Here is a 17,597-nt window from a genome sequence, read left to right as displayed (position 1 = left end):
GGGGAGGTGGCCGCTGAGGAGGGCGCGGCGGGCCGCAAGGCACGGGGCCGCCCGCGGCTCACGGAGTCGGACCGGGCCCGGCGGCGGCTCGAGTCCCGGAAGAAGTACGACGTGCGGCGCGTGTACCTGGGCGAGGCGCACGGGCCCTGGGTGGACCTGCGGCGCCGCAGCGGCTGGAGCGACGCCAAGCTCGCCGCCTACCTCATCTCGCTGGAGCGCGGCCAACGTAGCAGCCGCCACGGGTGAGGGGGCCCGGCCCGAAGGAGGGAGGGAGCGAGGGAGGAGACGCCCCCATCCCCCGCTGTGCCTGGTCCCGCCCCCTCCGCCCCCAGGGCCCCGCCCCTGGCACCTGTGAACCCCGCCCAGCGGCCCGACTGCCGGCCTGGGTCTCCGACTGCTGGTCCTGGGACGCGCCTGGCTCGCGGCCCCGCCTTCCGTCGCTGCGACTGCCCAATCCTAGGATACGCCCAGCCTCTCGACCCGCCTCCTGGGCGCTTGGCCCTGCCCCCTAGAGCTCTGGCTGCCCAATCCTGGTACGGGCCCCACCTCCAAGCATTCTAACGGCCCAGTCCCTGGAAGGGCGGCCCCGCCTCCTGAGGTCTGAGGGTCCCGAAGTCCCTGCTGGTCCCCTGCATCTCACATGCCTCATTCCCTAAAATTCCCACAATGTAGCTTGGGGCTGTGACTGGACGCCCCGGGCCACCCAGCCCTACCCCTCATGAGGTTCCAGTGACTCACCTGGGACTGCGTGTGGCCCCATTCCCACACTGGAATGGGGCCACTGGGGAGGCCCCACACTCCCAGAGCACCCCTCACAATCCAGATCTCACTCCCCTAAATCTCTTGGCTCTTGGGGAACACCTCTGCCCAGGGAGAGTCAGGTGAAGAGGAAACCCCGAGTTACCTGCTCAGGTGGAGGGCAGAGGCCTTTGCATAATCTGAATCTCGAGAACGAGCAGTATGGAAGGAATTTTTCTCTCCTTGCCTTATAGGTTGACGTGATGATTAAATGAGTTAAAACACAGCAGAGGGCTTCGAACAGTGCCAGGCACATAGTGAGCAGTCCAGATATTAGCTGTTATGATGATGTTTGTTTCCTGTCACAAACAGTGCTGCAACAAAACCCTTGTTCTGCCCTGGTTTTCACTTGTACACATTCACGTGTTTCTCTCAGGGGAGATTCTGAGGGCCAAGAATCAACCAGAACCTGCTGAATTGTACCCACCCCCTCCCCAGGGTGGCAGGCTGGTCTATATGCCCAAGAGCAGGGCAGGAAATGCTGGGAGCTTATAAAACTTCAAGCCAGTGTCCCAGCTATTGGAGTTTCTGATTCAGTTAGTCTGGGTGGAGTTGCAGACCCTGTATTTTTTTCTGAAGAGCTTCCAGGGAGACTTGATGTACAGCTGGAGTTGAGAACCACTGACCAGAGGGAAACCCTGGAGGTTCCGAAGCTGAAAGTGGTATATATGGAAGCTTGTCTGGCTGAGCTGGAGGTGTGTGGGAGCTGTGCTGGACTGGGGCAGGGGCACTGAGACAACCCAGGCAGTGTGTAGCAAAACCTGACCCCGGGGCACATGAGTAGTCAGGAAAATACACTAAGGGGTGTTTATTCCCTCAAACTGCATGGCAGTTCTGTGTGGGAGGCACTGCGGTTATCCCCACTTCACAGATGGGAAAACTGAGGCCCAGAGGGGACCAATCCTGCTTGAGGTCACACAGCCAGTCAGTAGCAGAGATAAGACTTGAACTCGGATCTGACTGACGCCAAGTCTGTCTCCACCACAATGTGGCGTTCCCCGCACCCCAGCCGTGGCGAGGCTATGAATGGGTGGAGGTGGTCATGGGTGTTTGGATTTGGGTTTGGGTGAGGATCTAGGCAGCCAGCCTGGCCCCTTGGAGGGGAGGTGGAGCCTTGGGAGGGGATAGAGGCTCCCGGGATGGTACAAGGGGACATGGATTCCTGGGCAGAGGGCAGAGCCTGGGCAGGAGCCCCGAGGAGCTGTCCTGGGCTAGACATGGGGTGTTGGGGCTGAGGATTGCTATCAGGCTGGACAAGAGTCACTAGGGTGGGCGGTGGAGCTGAGGAGAGACCCTGGACTGGCTGTCAGGACATTGGTGGCATGAGCGTGGCCCCAGCCACAGCGAGGAGACCTGTGTTCCAGTGCCTGGCTCTGTGATAATATTGAGAATCATAATGGTCATCGTTACCATTTGCTGAGTGATTCTTAATTACCAGTCTCTTTACAATGCATATGACCCCACACCAACCCCATGAGGAAGGTACTGTTTTGAGCCCACACTACTCATGGGGAAACTGAGGCACAGGGAGGCAGGGTTACTTACCCAGGGTCACAGAGCCTGCTGCTGTGGTTTAGAAGAGGAAGAGCAGGGAAGCGGTCTGAGTCAGGTGGGCAGACCCTGAAGCATGGTGGCAGGAAGGCAAAGGGAGGCCCTAGCAGGTCCAGGAGAGATGGCTCCAAAGCACCTGCCTGGAGCCTGTGCTGGGTCACAGCTGAGTGTGCCACGTAGGGTCAGGAACCTGCTTGGCAGATCTGGTGGCCATCCTGGTGTGGGAGGCCATGGGGGCCTCTGGCCTTAGGGTCCGGCCCTGCCCTGGGCTCCCCAAGGCCATGGCTCACTGGGACACACAGTCGGGGTATTGGGACCCAGGCAGAGCGGGGAAGGCCCTAGAGGTAGGCAGACATGATGGCGTGGCCTTTGGGCCTGAGCTGGCTGCAGGGTCAGGACCCTCATAGAGCAGGCAGTTAGGGCCCAACCATCTCCCCAGGGCTCTGGGCCAGCCTCAGGGCCAGGATCTGCAGGTCCTTGGAGGGGGTAGTCCAAAGTCAACTCCATGACTGTTCTACTGGGTAACAAATGACCACAGACTTACTGGCTTTAAAACCCCACAGATTTATCATCTCACATTTCTGCAGGTCAGGAATCTTGCACATTTTAGCTGGCTCCTCAGGTCAGGGTCTCAGGAGGCTGAAATCAAGGTATCAGCACGCCACAACGTCACCTAGAGGCTCGCCCAGGGAAAGATCGCTTCTAGACTTGTTCAGAGCATTGGCAGAATCCATTTCCTCCGGGCTATACGGCTGGGGTCCCTGCGGTCCTGCTGACCATCAGCTGGGACTGCTCTCAGCTCCACAAGGTCGTTCTCAGGTCCTGGTCCCTCACAGGCCCCCTCATGCTCTCAGCCCCCAGTCTCTGACTTCAGCAGGGTCCTTTTAAAGGCTCCCCTGATTAGGTCAGGCTCCCCGAATAAGCTCCCTCTTGATAATCCACTCCCCAGCCATGGGACCCTGGGCAGGCGGCTTCACCCTCAGGGCCTCAGTTTCCCACTCCAATGAGGTGGTTGATGATAGTAGACCCCTGCCAGGGCTGCTATTGGTACAGGAGAGCCCAAGTGAAGGGGCAAGGGAAGTGGACCTGGCCCGGGAAGCAGAAGCCCACATTCTACCCCAGCAGGATTGGCATCTCATCATCCGTCGGGCCCCAAGCTCACTCCCCACTGCCCCCTCTCTCTGTTACAGGAAGCCTTGGGAGCAAGTCCCCAAAAAGCCAAAGCGGAAGAAAAGTAAGTGGGGCTGCAACCAGGGTGGAGGTGGCGTTGGGAGTAAGTTGCTTTGTGGTTGGTTCCCTCCCTCCCTCAGGAACCGCTTGTGGAGGGTCTGCGTGTGCCAGGAGCCGTGGAGTCCAGGACAGACCCAGCCCTGCCCTCCCAGAGCCCGCAGTCTCATAGGAAAGACAGGGCACAGGCTGAGCAGGGCTGTGGTGGGGAAGTAGAGGCATGGGGGGCGCCCAGAGGAGGGGTCTGACCCAGCCTGGGTCGGGGGTGGGGATGGGATAGGAAGGGTTGGAGGGGCCCCGAACCCGTGCTGTGCCCACTGGGGGTGCTCTCATCATCCTCATCTGACACAGAAAGGCTGAGTCACTGCCCCAGGCTGCACAGCCAGAAAGTGGCCGGGGCCAAACTGCAAACCCAGGACGATGTGTCTCCCGAGGGGTCCCCTTTGCTCCTCTGCTCTCCTGCCCGGTGCGTGGGAGTCAGCCGGGGAAGAGCCAGGCGGAGCAGAGGGAACAGCTTGTGCCCAGGCCTAAAGGGCGTGTGGTGTGCCAGGCTCAAGGGGAGCCGGACGTGGGCAGTCGGAGCAGAGGCTGGAGTGTGTATTCCCACCCCCTGAGCACGACCCCTGAGTCCTGGGCTGTGGGTCCCAGGCCATGTCCAGCAGGGTGAGGGCTGGTGGTCCAGGGACGGCCGTCTGATGGCAGTGAGCTCCTCTACTTATCACGGTGCCCAGAGGCAGAAGCCGAGCTAAGACTGAGACCCCCAGGCCGAGAGGTGTGTCCTTGGTCCCCCACCCCCACCCCCGTCATCTCCCAGCCCGGAAGGTCAGGGGCACACCTTCAGAGCTGAGTGAAGGGCGAGGGGCAAGGCAGGTGTCTAGAGGAAGAGGGCACAGCCCTTGCAGAGGTCCTGAGGCAGGGCCATACTTGCCTAGTTTAGGAGCAGGGAGGAGGCCCTGAGGCTCAAGTGGAGTGATCCAGGGCAGCAGCAGCAGGAGGTGACAGGGCAGGACACACAGGGCCTGGTGAACCTCAGGGAGGACTTTGGCTCTTACCCGCATTGAGGTGGGAGCCCTGGTGGATTTTTTCTTTTTTTATTTTGGCTGCATTGGGTCTTCGTTGCTGCGCACAGGCTTTCTCTAGTTGCGGTGAGCGGGGGCTACTCTTCCTTGCGGTGCACAGGCTTCTCATTGCAGTGGCTTCTCTTGTTGCAGAGCACGGGCTCTAGGCGCACGGCTTCAGTAGTTGTGGTGTGCGGGCTCAGTAGTTGTGGCTCGTGGGCTTAGTTGCTCCGCGGCACGTGGGATCTTCCCGGACCAGGGCTCGAGCCCGTGTCCCCTGCATTGGCGGGCAGAGTCTTAACCACTGTGCCACCAGGGAAGTCTGCACATCTCTGAGCCTCAGTTTCTTCATCTGTAAACTGGGGACAGGCCTGGATAATACTCAGGAGGGTGTCCCAACCCTCAGAGCTATAAGACCCATGTGGTTCTGGGGGCCGTGCTGCCCAGAGAGGGGGGTAGGGGTGAGCCATGCCCCTCATGCCTGCCCGTGCCCCGCATGCGCAGGGCGGCGACGCAACGTAAACTGCCTGAAGAACGTGGTGATCTGGTACGAGGACCACAAGCACCGCTGCCCCTACGAGCCACACCTCGCCGAGCTGGACCCCACCTTTGGCCTGTACACCACGGCTGTGTGGCAGTGCGAGGCTGGGCACCGCTACTTCCAAGACCTGCACTCGCCCCTGAAGCCGCTCAGCGACTCAGACCCTGAGAGTGACAAAGGTGGGTCTGCGAGGGGAGGGCTCACGGTGGCCTCCGGTGTTTGGGGCTCTACAGCCCCTCCTGGGCCCTGCCAGCCTCAGGCCAGCGTCGCGGACCTCACAGCAGCTGACATGGCCCTGGCTCTGGATGGCCTTGCAGTCTTTGAGTCCTTGCAGAGCCCAAGAGCTGGTCCCCATTTTGCAGAGGGACAGCCAAGGTGCGGCACAGTTTGCTCATCTGGGCCTGAGGTCAGTCGCAGGCAGCGCTGAGGTCCAGGAACCTGGCTTAGCGGCTGGAGGGACAGGCAGGTGCTGGGCCTCTCCTGGCCTCTTTGTCCTCCTTTACTTCCTCCGGCTCTCGGGCTCCGCACTGCCTCTCGCAGCCTCACCCTCTTCCCCGCCCTCCAGCCTGTTCTGCTCCCTACACCCCGTTCTCTGCTCTTGAGGTTTCTCTTGTTCCTGATCCTCCCCTTTCACCTTGCTGTGTTTCATCCTCTCTCTCTCTCTCTCTCTCTCTCTCTCGCATCTCCTTTCGTTTTCTCTCTTCTTCCCGCTGTCTCTCCTCCGTCTCACTCCCATTTTCATCCTTTCTCTCTCCTCCACACCACGGCCCCACCCTCCCCATCTCTCACTGCCCAGCCCCTCCCCTGCCATCCCACATTGGTCACGCACACATGTGAGCTGGAGTCCTTCTCAGGACCAGGAGGGACTCATTTATGAAGGTCCAGTTGGCCCTGGTAGGGGAGCAGAGGAGATGCCATGGGTGGTGAGGGGCTGCCCGCCTGCCTCGGGGGCTTGACATCAGGGGGAGCATGGGGCCCTCTGCCAGGCACCCTGCCGGAGCTGAGGGTGGGGTCAGTTACCAGGGCTGAGCCCGCGCTGGCAGGCATCTCTGAGCAGGTGGCATCCCAGCTGGCCGAGGGGAAGCCGTGGGCGAGAGGTGTTCCAGGTGGGCACCCCAGCCAACGGCTGTCCCGTTGTGTGTCAGCCAGGCTCCCAGTGTGCAGCCAGCCCCTCGGCCGTCTTGTCCTCCCGACTCCAGGCCCTGCCCCAAACCACCCTGAATCCTCCCTAGCCTAATGACAGCCCTGTCATTAACAGTCGAGGAAACCAAGGCCCTGGGAGTAATGTGACTGGCCCATCTGGCACTGGGTCTGGCTGGGATGGGAGTGGCACCCAGAGGAGTCCCCTGACAGCCCAACCCAACTCTGATACCAGTGCCCTCTGGATCTGGGCTCTCAGGAATGAATGCTGGGATCAATTAGCCAGATCTGCTTCGGGCACTGGCGGCGGGGTGGGGTTTCTGTGAGGGAGTGGCTGTGTCCCTGTCCCAGCCTGGTCCCTCAGCAGCACCCTTATCAGCTCTCTGCCGAGGGTGGCCCTGCCACCTCGCACTCAGTAAGAAGACCTCTCACCAGGACTGTGGGAGGCCGGTGGGTGCCCTGCCAACTCTGTCATTAATGTCATTATCAACTGGCAAGAAGTCCAGTGTCGGCTTAACAGCTGGACACTGTAATTGGGGATCCAGGCACAGGCCCTGGCTGTGCCCCCAACTCACTAGGCAACTGGCCCCTCCTTCATAGTGGAGCCACGGGGCTCAATCCACCCTGCAGATTACAGGGTGTTAGAAGGAGGGGCGATCCCCCTACCCTGCCCCTGCTGCTGCCCCAGGGCTGAGTCAGGGATGGGGTGTTAGGATAATAACGATAATGGGAAACACTGATAGAGTGCTTACTCTAAGTTCTACTGTCCTATTTACTCATTAAATACCCCAAACACCCCCTGAGTAGGTACCAAGTTATCCCCAGGCCCAGAGAGGTTATAAGGCACCCCCCCTTCACACAGCTGGAGGAGTGGGCACCAGGATCCCACCCCGGCAGTCAGGCTCCAGAGCCTGCACTCTCCATGTGATCTTCTTGGAGTGTAGAACACGCAGTACCCAGACAGCATACCCCAACTGTGTCACGAGTGTGTAACTTAAGGGACAATCATTCATTTTTCCTGTCCCCAGTTTCTCCCTGCTTGCAGACATTAGCACCAAACACCTGGGTAAGATGCCAGCCCTCTTGGCCTTCATCACAGCCTTGGTCATGGGTTCATTCGTTTTTATAAACGTGCACTCAATGTGTACCAAGCAGCACTGTGTACCTGGGCACTGGGGCCTGTGCACAGGGACCCCCATCCTTGTAGAGTTCACGGTATAAAGGGGAAGCAGACAGTAAACAAGATAAACAAGTAAAATCTAGAGTGCAGTGGAAGGCGGTAAGTATTGGGGGGAAAATAAAGGAGAGAAAAGGGTGCTATTTGAGACCAAGTGGTCAGAGGCCTCCCTGAAAAAATACCATTTGAGGAAGGGTCTGATGGAGGTGAAGGAGGGAGCCCACGCAGGTGTCTGAGAAAAGAGGGTTCAGGCAGAGAGAGTGGCAAGTGGAGAGGCCCTGAGGCGGAAACCTGCCTAGTGTCCCTGGGCACAGAAGGGAGGTCAGTGGGGCTGGAGAGGAGGTGACAAGGGCACATGTTCAGGCTGTGTGGCCATGGTGAGGGCTTTGGCTGCTACGCCAAGTGAGTTGGGAAGGGCATTAACAGAGGTAAGACCAGCTGCCGAGACAGACGCACCCCAGCTCTTGTGACCTAACACAGCTCACTTCCCCCCGCATTCTGGTGAGACTCAGCTGTATCGCACACCTAATGACAAAGGATGCTGGGACATGTAGTCCACCAGGTGTCAGGAGGAAGAGACGGGTTTGGTGAGCAGCTGGCCTATCTCTTCCACAGGAAGTGATGAGCAGATTCTCAGTCAAAGAGGGACGTGACCCGAGCAGGTGTTCACAGGCTCCCCCTGGCCAGTGAGGGGAGGACAGACTTGGGGGTGGGCAAGGATGGAAGCGGGGGCACCCAGAAGAAGGAACTGCATGGTCCTGGCAGAGGGCTGGCGGGGCCGTGACCAGGGTGTGCGGGGGAGGTAGGAGAAGCCGTCAGCCTGGGGATGTATTTTGGAAGCAGCGCCAACAGGTTTTGCTGACAGATTGGAAGTGGGTGTGAGAGAAAGGGAGAAGTCAAGGAGAGCCCCAGGACTTTGGCCTGAGCAACTGGAAGGGCAGAGCTGCCGCCCGCTGAGACGGGGATGTCTGTGAGCCACTCAGCCTTTCTTTGAGGGAAGATTCGGAGCCCAGAGTCTGAGATGCCTGTAAGACCCCTCAGAGGGAGCAGTGGGGCGTGATGGGCTGCAGCTCCGCGGGAGGTCCAGGCGAAAACTGTCCACTGGAGACACCGGGTATGGGTGGTGACGGTATAATAAAAATAGATGCAGGCAGACCTAGGCGATACTGCAGGTTTGATTCCAGACCACCACAATAAAGTGAATATCGAAATAAGTCTCACGAACTTTTTGGTTTCCCAGTGCATGTAAAAGTTTTGTTTACACTATACTGTGGTCTATTAAGTGTGCAATAGCATTGTGGGGGGAAAAAAAGGTACATTCCTTAATTCAAAAATACTTTGTTGCTGGGGAATTCCTTGGCTGTCCAGTGGTTAGGACTCTGCACTCCCACTGCAGGGGGCACGGGTTCAGTCCCTGGTCAGGGAACTAAGATCCTGCATGCTGAGTATGCTGCTCGGCCAATGATAGATAGATAGATAGATAGATAGATAGATAGATAGATAGATAGATAGATAATAAAATTTTTAAAAATAAATAAAAATACTTGATTGCTGAAAAAATGCCACCATCATCTGAGCCTTCAGTGAGTGGCAATCCTTTTGCAATAGTAACATCAAAGATCATTGATCACAGGTCACCATAACAAATATAATAATAATGAAATGTGACCCAGAGTGATCAAATGCTGTTGGAAGAATGGCGCCAACAGACTTGCCCGAGGCAGAGTTGCCACAGACCTTCAGTTTGTAAACAGTGTTTGTAATGACCCCCTTTCACAAGAGGCCCCATGGGAACACACCTGAGTCTAATGAAGTGACTCAGGGAGGGGCCCCTAGATAGCTTTACGATGGGGGCTGGTCCCCAGAAAGGCCAAACCCAGGGTTAGAGGGTGGCAGCTCTCAGCCCCACCCCCAGCCCCCAGGAGCAGATGGGGCCTGGAAACTGGGTTATAAAAACTTTTATTTATTTTTAATTTTTATTTTATTGGCCACGCCGTGTGGCATGCAGGATCTTAGTTCCCCGACCAGGGATCGAACCCGTGCCCCCTGTTTTGGGAGCATGGAGTCTTAACCACTGGACCGCCAGGGAAGTCCCTATAAAAACTCTTAAACAGTGATCCGAGAGCTTCCAGGTCGGTGGACACGTTGAGGTGCTGGGAGATTAACGTGTCTGTAGAAAGCATGGCAGCTCCGTGGCAACCCCCAACCTCACCCCACCCCCCTACCAATTACCTTCCCTTGTGTATCTGTTCATCCGGACATTGCTGAGTTGTATCCTTTATAATAAAACTGTAATCAGAAGTAGAGCACTTTCTTGAGTTCTGTGAGTTGTTCTAGCAAATTACCAAAGCTGAGGAGGGCGCTGTGGGAACCTCCGCTTTATAGCCGGAAGTATGGGTGACCCGGGACTTGTGACTGGCATCTGAAGTGGGGGCAGTCTTGTGGGACTGAACTCTTTAACCCTCAGGGTCTGACACTGTCTCCAGACAGATAGTGTCAGAACTGAATCAAATTGTTGGACAACCAGCTGGTGTCAAGGATGAGGGTGGTATGAGCCTGGTGGATACCCTGGGATGAGTGGTGTGCTGAGGAGAGGCCCCAGTGAGAGCCTCCCAGGCCCATAAGAACAGAAGAGGCTGAGCAGGGGCCACCAGGGAGGAGCCAGGAACCTGAGTGTGGGTCTGGAGGCTGAGTCAGGAGAGCATCTCAAGGAGTAGGGCCGGCTGTGGAGGATATGGACCGAGCTGACCACTCTTATGGGGGTAGGGGAGTCACAGTGCTCAGCCCCTGGGGAGCCTTCAAGCAATACCAGCTGCTGCCGCCACTGTCGTAACTGTCCCCTCTCCTCTGTCACCACAGTGGGCAATGGCCTGGTGGCCGGCAGCTCTGACTCGTCCAGCTCCAGCTCCGGCTCCGAGGAGCCCCCTGAGGGCCAGCAGGCCAAGGCGACAGTGGCGACGGCGGCAGTTACCCCCACCAGCCCAGCGGGCAGCAGCGGGCTCATCACGCAGGAGGGCATGCACATCCCCTTCGATGTCCACCACGTAGAGAGCCTGGCTGAGCAGGGCACCCCACTGTGCCCCAACCCGGCCAGCAGCGGGCCCGAAGCCCTGGAGACAGTGGTGTGCGTGCCAGTGCCCGTGCAAGTGGGCCCGGGCCCTAGCACCCTCTTTGAGAACGTGCCCCAGGAGGCACTGGGTGAGGTGGTGGCCAGCTGTCCCATGCCAGGCATGGTGCCCGGTTCGCAGGTGATCATCATTGCCGGCCCTGGCTACGATGCCCTCACAGCCGAGGGCATCCACCTCAACGTGGCAGCAGGCAACGGTGCCTCCGGAGGGGGCCTGGGTGATGAGGTGCCCTGCGCCATGATGGAGGGTGTGGCCGCCTACACCCAGACAGAGCCAGAGGGCAGCCAGCCCAACACCGTGGACCCTGCCGCCATGACAGGCATTGAGACCAAGAAAGGTCTGGGGGGCCATGCCAGTCTGGGGAGTTGGGGGGGCCATGATGGGACCTGGGAAGGGGAGGGCGAGTAATGGCCCCAGAGGAAGCTCCTCAGCAGCCTTGGTCCCCACGGACACCCACCCTGTGTCCACCCCCGTAGAGAAGGAGGACCTGCACGTGCTCAAGAAGGAAAAGGAGGAGCCGGTGGCCCCAGAACTGGCAGAGCTGGCTGCGACGGTGCCTGAGAGCGCAGAGCCCGAGGCAGAGGCAGATGGGGAGGAGCTGGACGGCAGCGACATGTCAGCCATCATCTATGAGATCCCCAAGGAGCCGGAGAAGTGGGTGCTGGGGCAGGCGGGGGAGAGGAGGGGCGAGGAGCGGCCCTCGGGCCGGCAGCCCCCCTGGTGTCAGAGCCCCGACGCCATGGGCCCTTCCCCTCCAGGAGGCGGCGAAGCAAGCGATCACGGGTGATGGACGCCGATGGCCTGCTTGAGATGTTCCACTGCCCTTACGAGGGCTGCAGCCAGGTCTACGTGGCCCTCAGCAGCTTCCAGGTGAGGCCGCCATCCAAGTGGGCTGGGTGAGACTGCTTCTGTGTCGGGCTGCCTGCGCGCTGGGTCTGGGCAGTGCGGCTTGTGGAGGGCCCCACCCGGCCCCTCCAGGTGCCACTGGCCTGCCTGCCATGCGCCCACCCAGCCCCAGCTGATCTCAGCCTCAGCCACAGAGAGGCAGTCGTCACCTCTGTGCCCTCCCCTCCTGCTCTCCAGCCCCAGCCATCCTGCCTCCTCAACCAGCCACGGCCTCTCTCTGCACACCCCGGGGGCCTGCCTGGTCCTGGTGGCTCCCCACAAACTACCCCTCTTCCAGCCGCCTGAACTCTTCCTGCCTTTGCCCAGGCCACCCTCTCAGCTCACGATGCTTCCTATCCAAGCTCAACTGAGGACGCCCCTCCACCAGGAAGCCCACCCTAGTCCCCCCAGCCCCGGGTCACTGCACTACCAGGACATACCTGCCGTTTGCCCTCTGAGGTCTGGACAAGGTGCCCTGAGAGCAGAGACAGGGTCCTGTCACATCCCCACTCCTGGCGCAGGATGTGGCACCAGGAGAACTTTGAATTTGCCAAGTCATGTTTTCATTAAGCACATGTTGAGCACCTACCGGGTGCCAGGCCTGGTGCTGGGCGCTGGAGCAGTTGTGCTAGTGAGTTAAAGAATGAAAGAACAAAAGAATGAATGACTCGGGGGCTGCATGCTCCAGATGCTAGGGGCAGCTTAGCACTATGCAAAGTGCCACTGTGGGGCTGACAGCCCTGGACTCCAGTCCTAGCCCTGCCACTGCCCACCTGTGAGACACGGGCCAAACCACTAAGCCTCCAGAGCCTTAGTTTCCCCATCCACAAACTGGGCTCATGGCTGATCCCCTTCCCATGGTTCTGACAAGGCTGACTGATGCCCCAGCCCAGAGCCTGGCTGGAGTAGGTGCTCAGTAAGCTGCTCTTTGATCCCAGTTGTGCCCCTGGCCCCCAGCTCGGATCTGGGAGTCCCTGCCCAAGGGCAAGGGCACCCCTCTTCCTCTTCCTCTTCCAGGGAGGCCAGCCCTAGCTGGCCCTCATCTGTCCCCACCCTGGAGAGCTCCAGAGGCGGGCCCATGGCACCCGCAGCCCCACTCCTGCCCCTCTTGCCCCCAGAACCACGTCAACCTTGTGCATCGGAAAGGGAAGACCAAGGTGTGCCCTCACCCCGGCTGTGGCAAGAAGTTCTATTTATCCAACCACCTTCGGCGGCACATGATCATCCACTCAGGTCAGGCCGGGGAGGGGCTGGCAGCTTGAGCCAAAGGCACGGTGGCCTGGGCCTGGGAGCTGGGGCCGGGGCTGGGGCAGGCAGGGTGAAACCCAGACACGGACTGCCCCTCTCTGAGCCTCCTCTATGTCCACCACAAGGGCTGGTGTGAGACGGTGGAAGTAAAGTGGTTGACTTAGTGCCCACTGGGCACCTCCCAAGTAGTCAGTAAGCTGTCGCTACACGGGTCACAGGGACATCTGCTATTCTAAGTCAAGTGGAGCTGGGCAGGGGTTGGCTGTCTCTTCCCCAACTTGGCCCTTGGCCTCCCCACTTCCATGAGCAATTCTCACGTGGGACTCAGTTCCAGGACTGAGGGGGGACAGTGAACCACCCCAGGTGGGCAGGGTGGGGAAGTGAACTTGGGACAGGATTCCTGTTCCGTCTGCTCCAGGCGCCTCCTTAACCCAGGACACGGGGTGCGGGCCTCACGGGGGAGCGCTGGTGCCTATGCCCAGCAGGAGGGCACGGCTTCAGATTTTTCGAGAGGCCGGAACTTTGGATTTTTATGTGAGATCGCCCCAATACGTAAAACATTAGAGTCAAATTCAGCCCCACTTTAGCTTGGCAGTTTGCACCCTGTGTACCTCAGGGATCCGAGTACACATTCCTGATCTGCCCAGTCGCGTTCCTGGGCAGCCTGCGAGCCTCATGCGGGGCCGTAGCTGCCCTTTGTTCTAGCTGCCTTAGCTATCATAGTCGGCATTCGCGCCCAGAGGATGTGGGCTTTAGTCCGCCTGCGCCCAGAGGCCTTGCGCACCACTGGGTCTCGGCAATGCCGCAGTGACCCCACAAACCCCTCTCTCGACGGCGGCCTGCTCAGCCCCGCGTCTCCCCCAGGTGTCCGTGAATTCACCTGTGAAACCTGCGGCAAGTCCTTTAAGAGGAAGAACCACCTGGAGGTGCACCGGCGCACGCACACAGGCGAGACGCCTCTGCAGTGAGTGACGGGCTTCCCGCGAGGGGCTGGGAGGGAGGGCACCTGGGCCTGGACTCTCACAGGGCAGCTCCCAAGGGCGGGTGACGTCCCCAGCGTTGCATCTGTGGGGTTTCCAGAGTGCTCCCACCCCAGACGGTGCCCCCGCTTCCAGGGGTCTGCCCAGCCTTAGTGGTTGGGTCCCGCCCCCGAGGCGGCCCCTCCGCGGTGCTGCTCCCTTTTGCCACGCCCTCCCTGACCCCCACCCCCACCCCCGGTGCCTCCCGCGTGCTGCCCGGCAGGTGCGAGATCTGTGGCTACCAGTGCCGACAGCGTGCGTCGCTCAACTGGCACATGAAGAAGCACACGGCCGAGGTGCAGTACAACTTCACGTGCGAGCGCTGCGGGAAGCGCTTCGAGAAGCTGGACAGCGTCAAGTTCCACACGCTCAAAAGCCACCCGGACCACAAGCCCGCCTGATCCTCCCAACCACTGAACGCCCCTATTTATTCATCCCATCGGACACCATGTCCGAGTCTGCCGGGGCCGGGACGGCCGCGGCCAGCCGCCAGGACCTCGGGCCGGAAGGAGGCGCCTCTGCCCTGCTCCAGGGCTGGGCCCTCAGGACAGGTCCCCCCCCCACCCCGACCCCGCCCGAGTTTTGGAGCTGGCACCTGGGGCTGCACTGCTGGGACTGTGTCAAGAGAGCAGAACGAGATTAAAGAGCGAGAAAGGAGCTGCTCTCCCACTAGGCCTGGATGTTTGGGGGAAGGTGGGCCCCTCTCTGTCTCCAACCTGGTTCCTTCCCGAGCAAGGCGGGGGCAGGGGCAGATGCCCCTACACACCAGACAGCGCTCCTGCCCTTTCCTGTCAACCTCCGCTCTGCCTCGGCTACCTGGGCCTGGCAACCCTAAACACCCCGTCCTCTGACAGGGTCAGGTGTGGAAGGTTGGGGGCCCTGGAGGTTACTGCACATGTCCCAGGTCTCAGGATCCTGACTCCCTCTCCTAATCCCTCATAGAACACTCACTCCTCGTTCTCAGAGAGCTCAGGGAGCAGTTGGGGAGATGTCCAGTAGACCCCTAAGTAAAACATCTACAGCTATGACAAGCGCCGTGCAGAAAAGAGAGTGATATGCTAGTTCCTGGGAGTGCTGTTTAGGTTGGTGGTCAGGGAGGGCCTCTCTGGGGAGGCCTTTGAGCATAGACTAGAATGACAAAGAGGTTCCATCCCTGAAGAAAGACGGGGGAGGCAAATCCCAGGTCGAAGGAGCAGCCAGTGCCAAAGCCCCGAGGTGGAACGGGCTCGGCGTGTTCCTGGAACAGGAAGAAAGACGGGGGAGGGGATTTGGCAGCGGCGGGGCGACTGCACTGCCCCCATTTCCCGGAGGATGATGCTGAGGCCGCCTCCTCCTCCTCATGCGGGCCTTCTGGGAGAGGGACGGGGAGCGATTCCAGGCCACGCGGCCGCCAGATGGCGCGCAAACCTCGTGGGCCCTGGTGGCCGCAGCCACGTGACTCCGGGGACCGCAGCCGCGAGCCAGGGCACGTGCCCGGGGGAGCTCTATGGCGCCACGCGCAGAATGGCCCCGCCGGCCCCTCACCAGCTCGTGGGGGCGGGGCAGCAGCTAGGCCTCATTTTATTTTTCGGACTGGGAGCTACCCCAGGTGGGGACGGATGAGTTGGAGAGGATGAGCGAGTCCGGCTACTGGGGCCGCCCCCGCGAGCCTCCCCGCAAGGCTCAGTCCCCTTTCGCTATCCCCGCACAACCGGGAGCCAGCAGTTTCCATGGGAACTGCAGCCTGGTCTGCGCGCCCAGGAGTAGCTTCCTTCCCGGCACAAGCACAGTTTCCGATCCGACAGGAGCGAGGAGGAACACGGGATGGGGAACAAGCCATCGCTCGGGGTATCCGGGGTCGGCAGCCAGGTCGCCCTGGCAAATCCAAGAAGGGCCAACCGGGGATCCGCATCGCCACCGCCCAGATTGCGCGGGCCATTATGATTGGCCTTCCCTTTCCATCGTCGTGGCAGCGCTGTCTGCTGCTCGCGCTCCCATTGGCTCAATCTCGAAGGCATCTTCCCTCAATTGGTCCTCTCGGGGGCCATCCCTGATTGGTCAAATTGGGCTCTCCTCGCTGGGTTTGATGGCACTCTCGGACAGTCTGGAGCTTAAAAGGGCGTGCACGGACGAGGATAGAGTTTGGATTGCGACTCTCGGGTTCGGGGACCCGGGCTACGCAGCCCGCAGCGCCCTGGACAGGGCCGTCGGACCGCTGTCTGTGGTGCTGAAGCCTCACTCAAAGGCTCCCCTAGTGTTCTAGTGAGAACACCTCCTCGCGCCTGGTGGCCGCCCTGACAAAAACGTGCACTCGCGCCCGCACACCACAAGAGACTGCGCCACCCCCTATCGCCTGACAGAAAGGCCAGGTCCCGCGTAGCAGACAGGGAGTAGGACTCACAGGCGGACCAACCACGAGCCCGGGAAGCCAGGACATTTACATGGCAAAACCGTCCACCCGAAGTTTATGGGGTCCGAGATGGCCCGACGGTTTACTGGGTCTTCAGGGTACCGAAGGGGTTTGCCTGGAACCCTGAGCCCCAAACTTCTTCACTCCCTTTGGAGCAGCGCCCCTGCACTGTGGGATGCCCATTCCCCCCCCACCCCCTTTAAACCTTAGAGACACCTAGCCTGCTCAAAATCCACAGGGTCCCAATTCCTTCTTCAGGCTGACTAGGTCCCCAGCCACCCCCACATTCCTCCCTTGGTCTTGGGACTACATATGGTCCTCCCAAACGTGGGGACCCAGGCCTCTGCTCATTGAAGTCTAGGTTCCTCGTTCCTCTGCAGTGCTCTTGGTGGACGGCACCTCCTGAAGGTAGTACAATCGAGCCATCAATATCTCCTCGCCCTCTTTGCTCCTCCAGCTCTGGGTGCTGGACAGAGGGGAACCCTTCCTGTCTTCCGGGCAGAAAGCCCGCCCAAGAAAGGGCGCCAACGCAGGAAGTAGGATCCGTGAGGGCAAAAGGGCCCGAATCTGGCAACCCGAGGCCCCAGGATGTGCCTTCTGGGCGTGCGAAGTCCTGGCCAGTGCGCCCTCTCTTCCACCTGCCGCGCCGTCGGGCGCCGCGAGGAGGCGGGGCTCGGTTGCCGTAGCCAATAAGCGACGCCGGCGCTGGCAGCTGCTGCTATAAAGGGCTGGGGGCGGCGGCGGCGCGGCCCAGAGCGCGGAGCGCGCAGCGCGGGCCGGAGGGAGGGAGGGAGGGCGGGCGAGGGGAGAGGACTGAACACCGGGGACCAGACGGGCCGGGCCGAGGGGCGGCGGCGAAAGGCAGAGCGCAGCGATCTCTGTCGGAAAGCGCAACCTCCTCGGGCCCCGCGGGGCCGCGCAGGGGGCGTTCTCAATCCCGCGCCCGCTCCCTCTTTCCATCCCCTGCCGCCCGCAGGCCACCCCGGGGCCCGGTTATCCGCGCGCGCGTACCCGGGCTCGGGCCCGTCCCCGGCCCTCGAGGGAGTCGCTGCCCTCACCGAGACCTCTGCAGCGGCTGCACCAGAGGCCGCCCGGGCAGGACCCCGGCGTGAGCATCGAGCGCCCCCCAAGGAGTGCACGACCCCCGGAGCCACCCTCAACACGGACCGCGCCCGCCGGGCACACAAGAATGGTCACTGTAGGTATTCCCCTGTCGCTGAGAGGGAACCTAGTCGGAGAGGGGTTAGGCACAGGCTCCGAAGAGATGGGAGGGGGGGTAGGACCAGGCCTAGCTAGGCCCGGGTTGGGGGGGTAGGACCGAGCCTCGGGGCCTGAGAGTGGACAGAGCCGCGCCCAGAGTGCTGGGGGCTCTTAGAGTCTGGCTTGAGAGGCCTTAGGGAATCAAGCTGCGATTCGGGGGACATCCTACGGCGCCC

The 17,597-nt window shown here is 60.5% G+C and overlaps 1 protein-coding gene across 1 annotated transcript in view; it reads left to right on the top strand.

The window, feature by feature from the left end:
* Positions 1–14,173, top strand: part of ZNF653 (zinc finger protein 653) — a 14,371-nt gene extending 198 nt beyond the window's left edge. The window contains exons 2-10 of the mRNA XM_007460762.1: positions 1–242; positions 3,540–3,583; positions 5,139–5,354; positions 10,352–10,957; positions 11,097–11,274; positions 11,379–11,490; positions 12,624–12,738; positions 13,618–13,717; positions 13,996–14,173. The exon at positions 1–242 is cut by the window's left edge and continues 10 nt beyond it. Coding sequence (XP_007460824.1) covers positions 1–242; positions 3,540–3,583; positions 5,139–5,354; positions 10,352–10,957; positions 11,097–11,274; positions 11,379–11,490; positions 12,624–12,738; positions 13,618–13,717; positions 13,996–14,173 — 1,791 coding nt within the window. The remainder of the gene's footprint in view (positions 243–3,539; positions 3,584–5,138; positions 5,355–10,351; positions 10,958–11,096; positions 11,275–11,378; positions 11,491–12,623; positions 12,739–13,617; positions 13,718–13,995) is intronic.
* Positions 14,174–17,597: the final 3,424 nt, after the last annotated feature.

This window comes from Lipotes vexillifer, unplaced genomic scaffold (assembly GCF_000442215.2).
Source record: "Lipotes vexillifer unplaced genomic scaffold, Lipotes_vexillifer_v1.1 scaffold1011, whole genome shotgun sequence".
NCBI lineage: Eukaryota > Metazoa > Chordata > Mammalia > Artiodactyla > Lipotidae > Lipotes > Lipotes vexillifer.
Note: the sequence above shows the minus strand (reverse complement) of the source record. Positions and strands in the feature narration are given on the sequence as shown.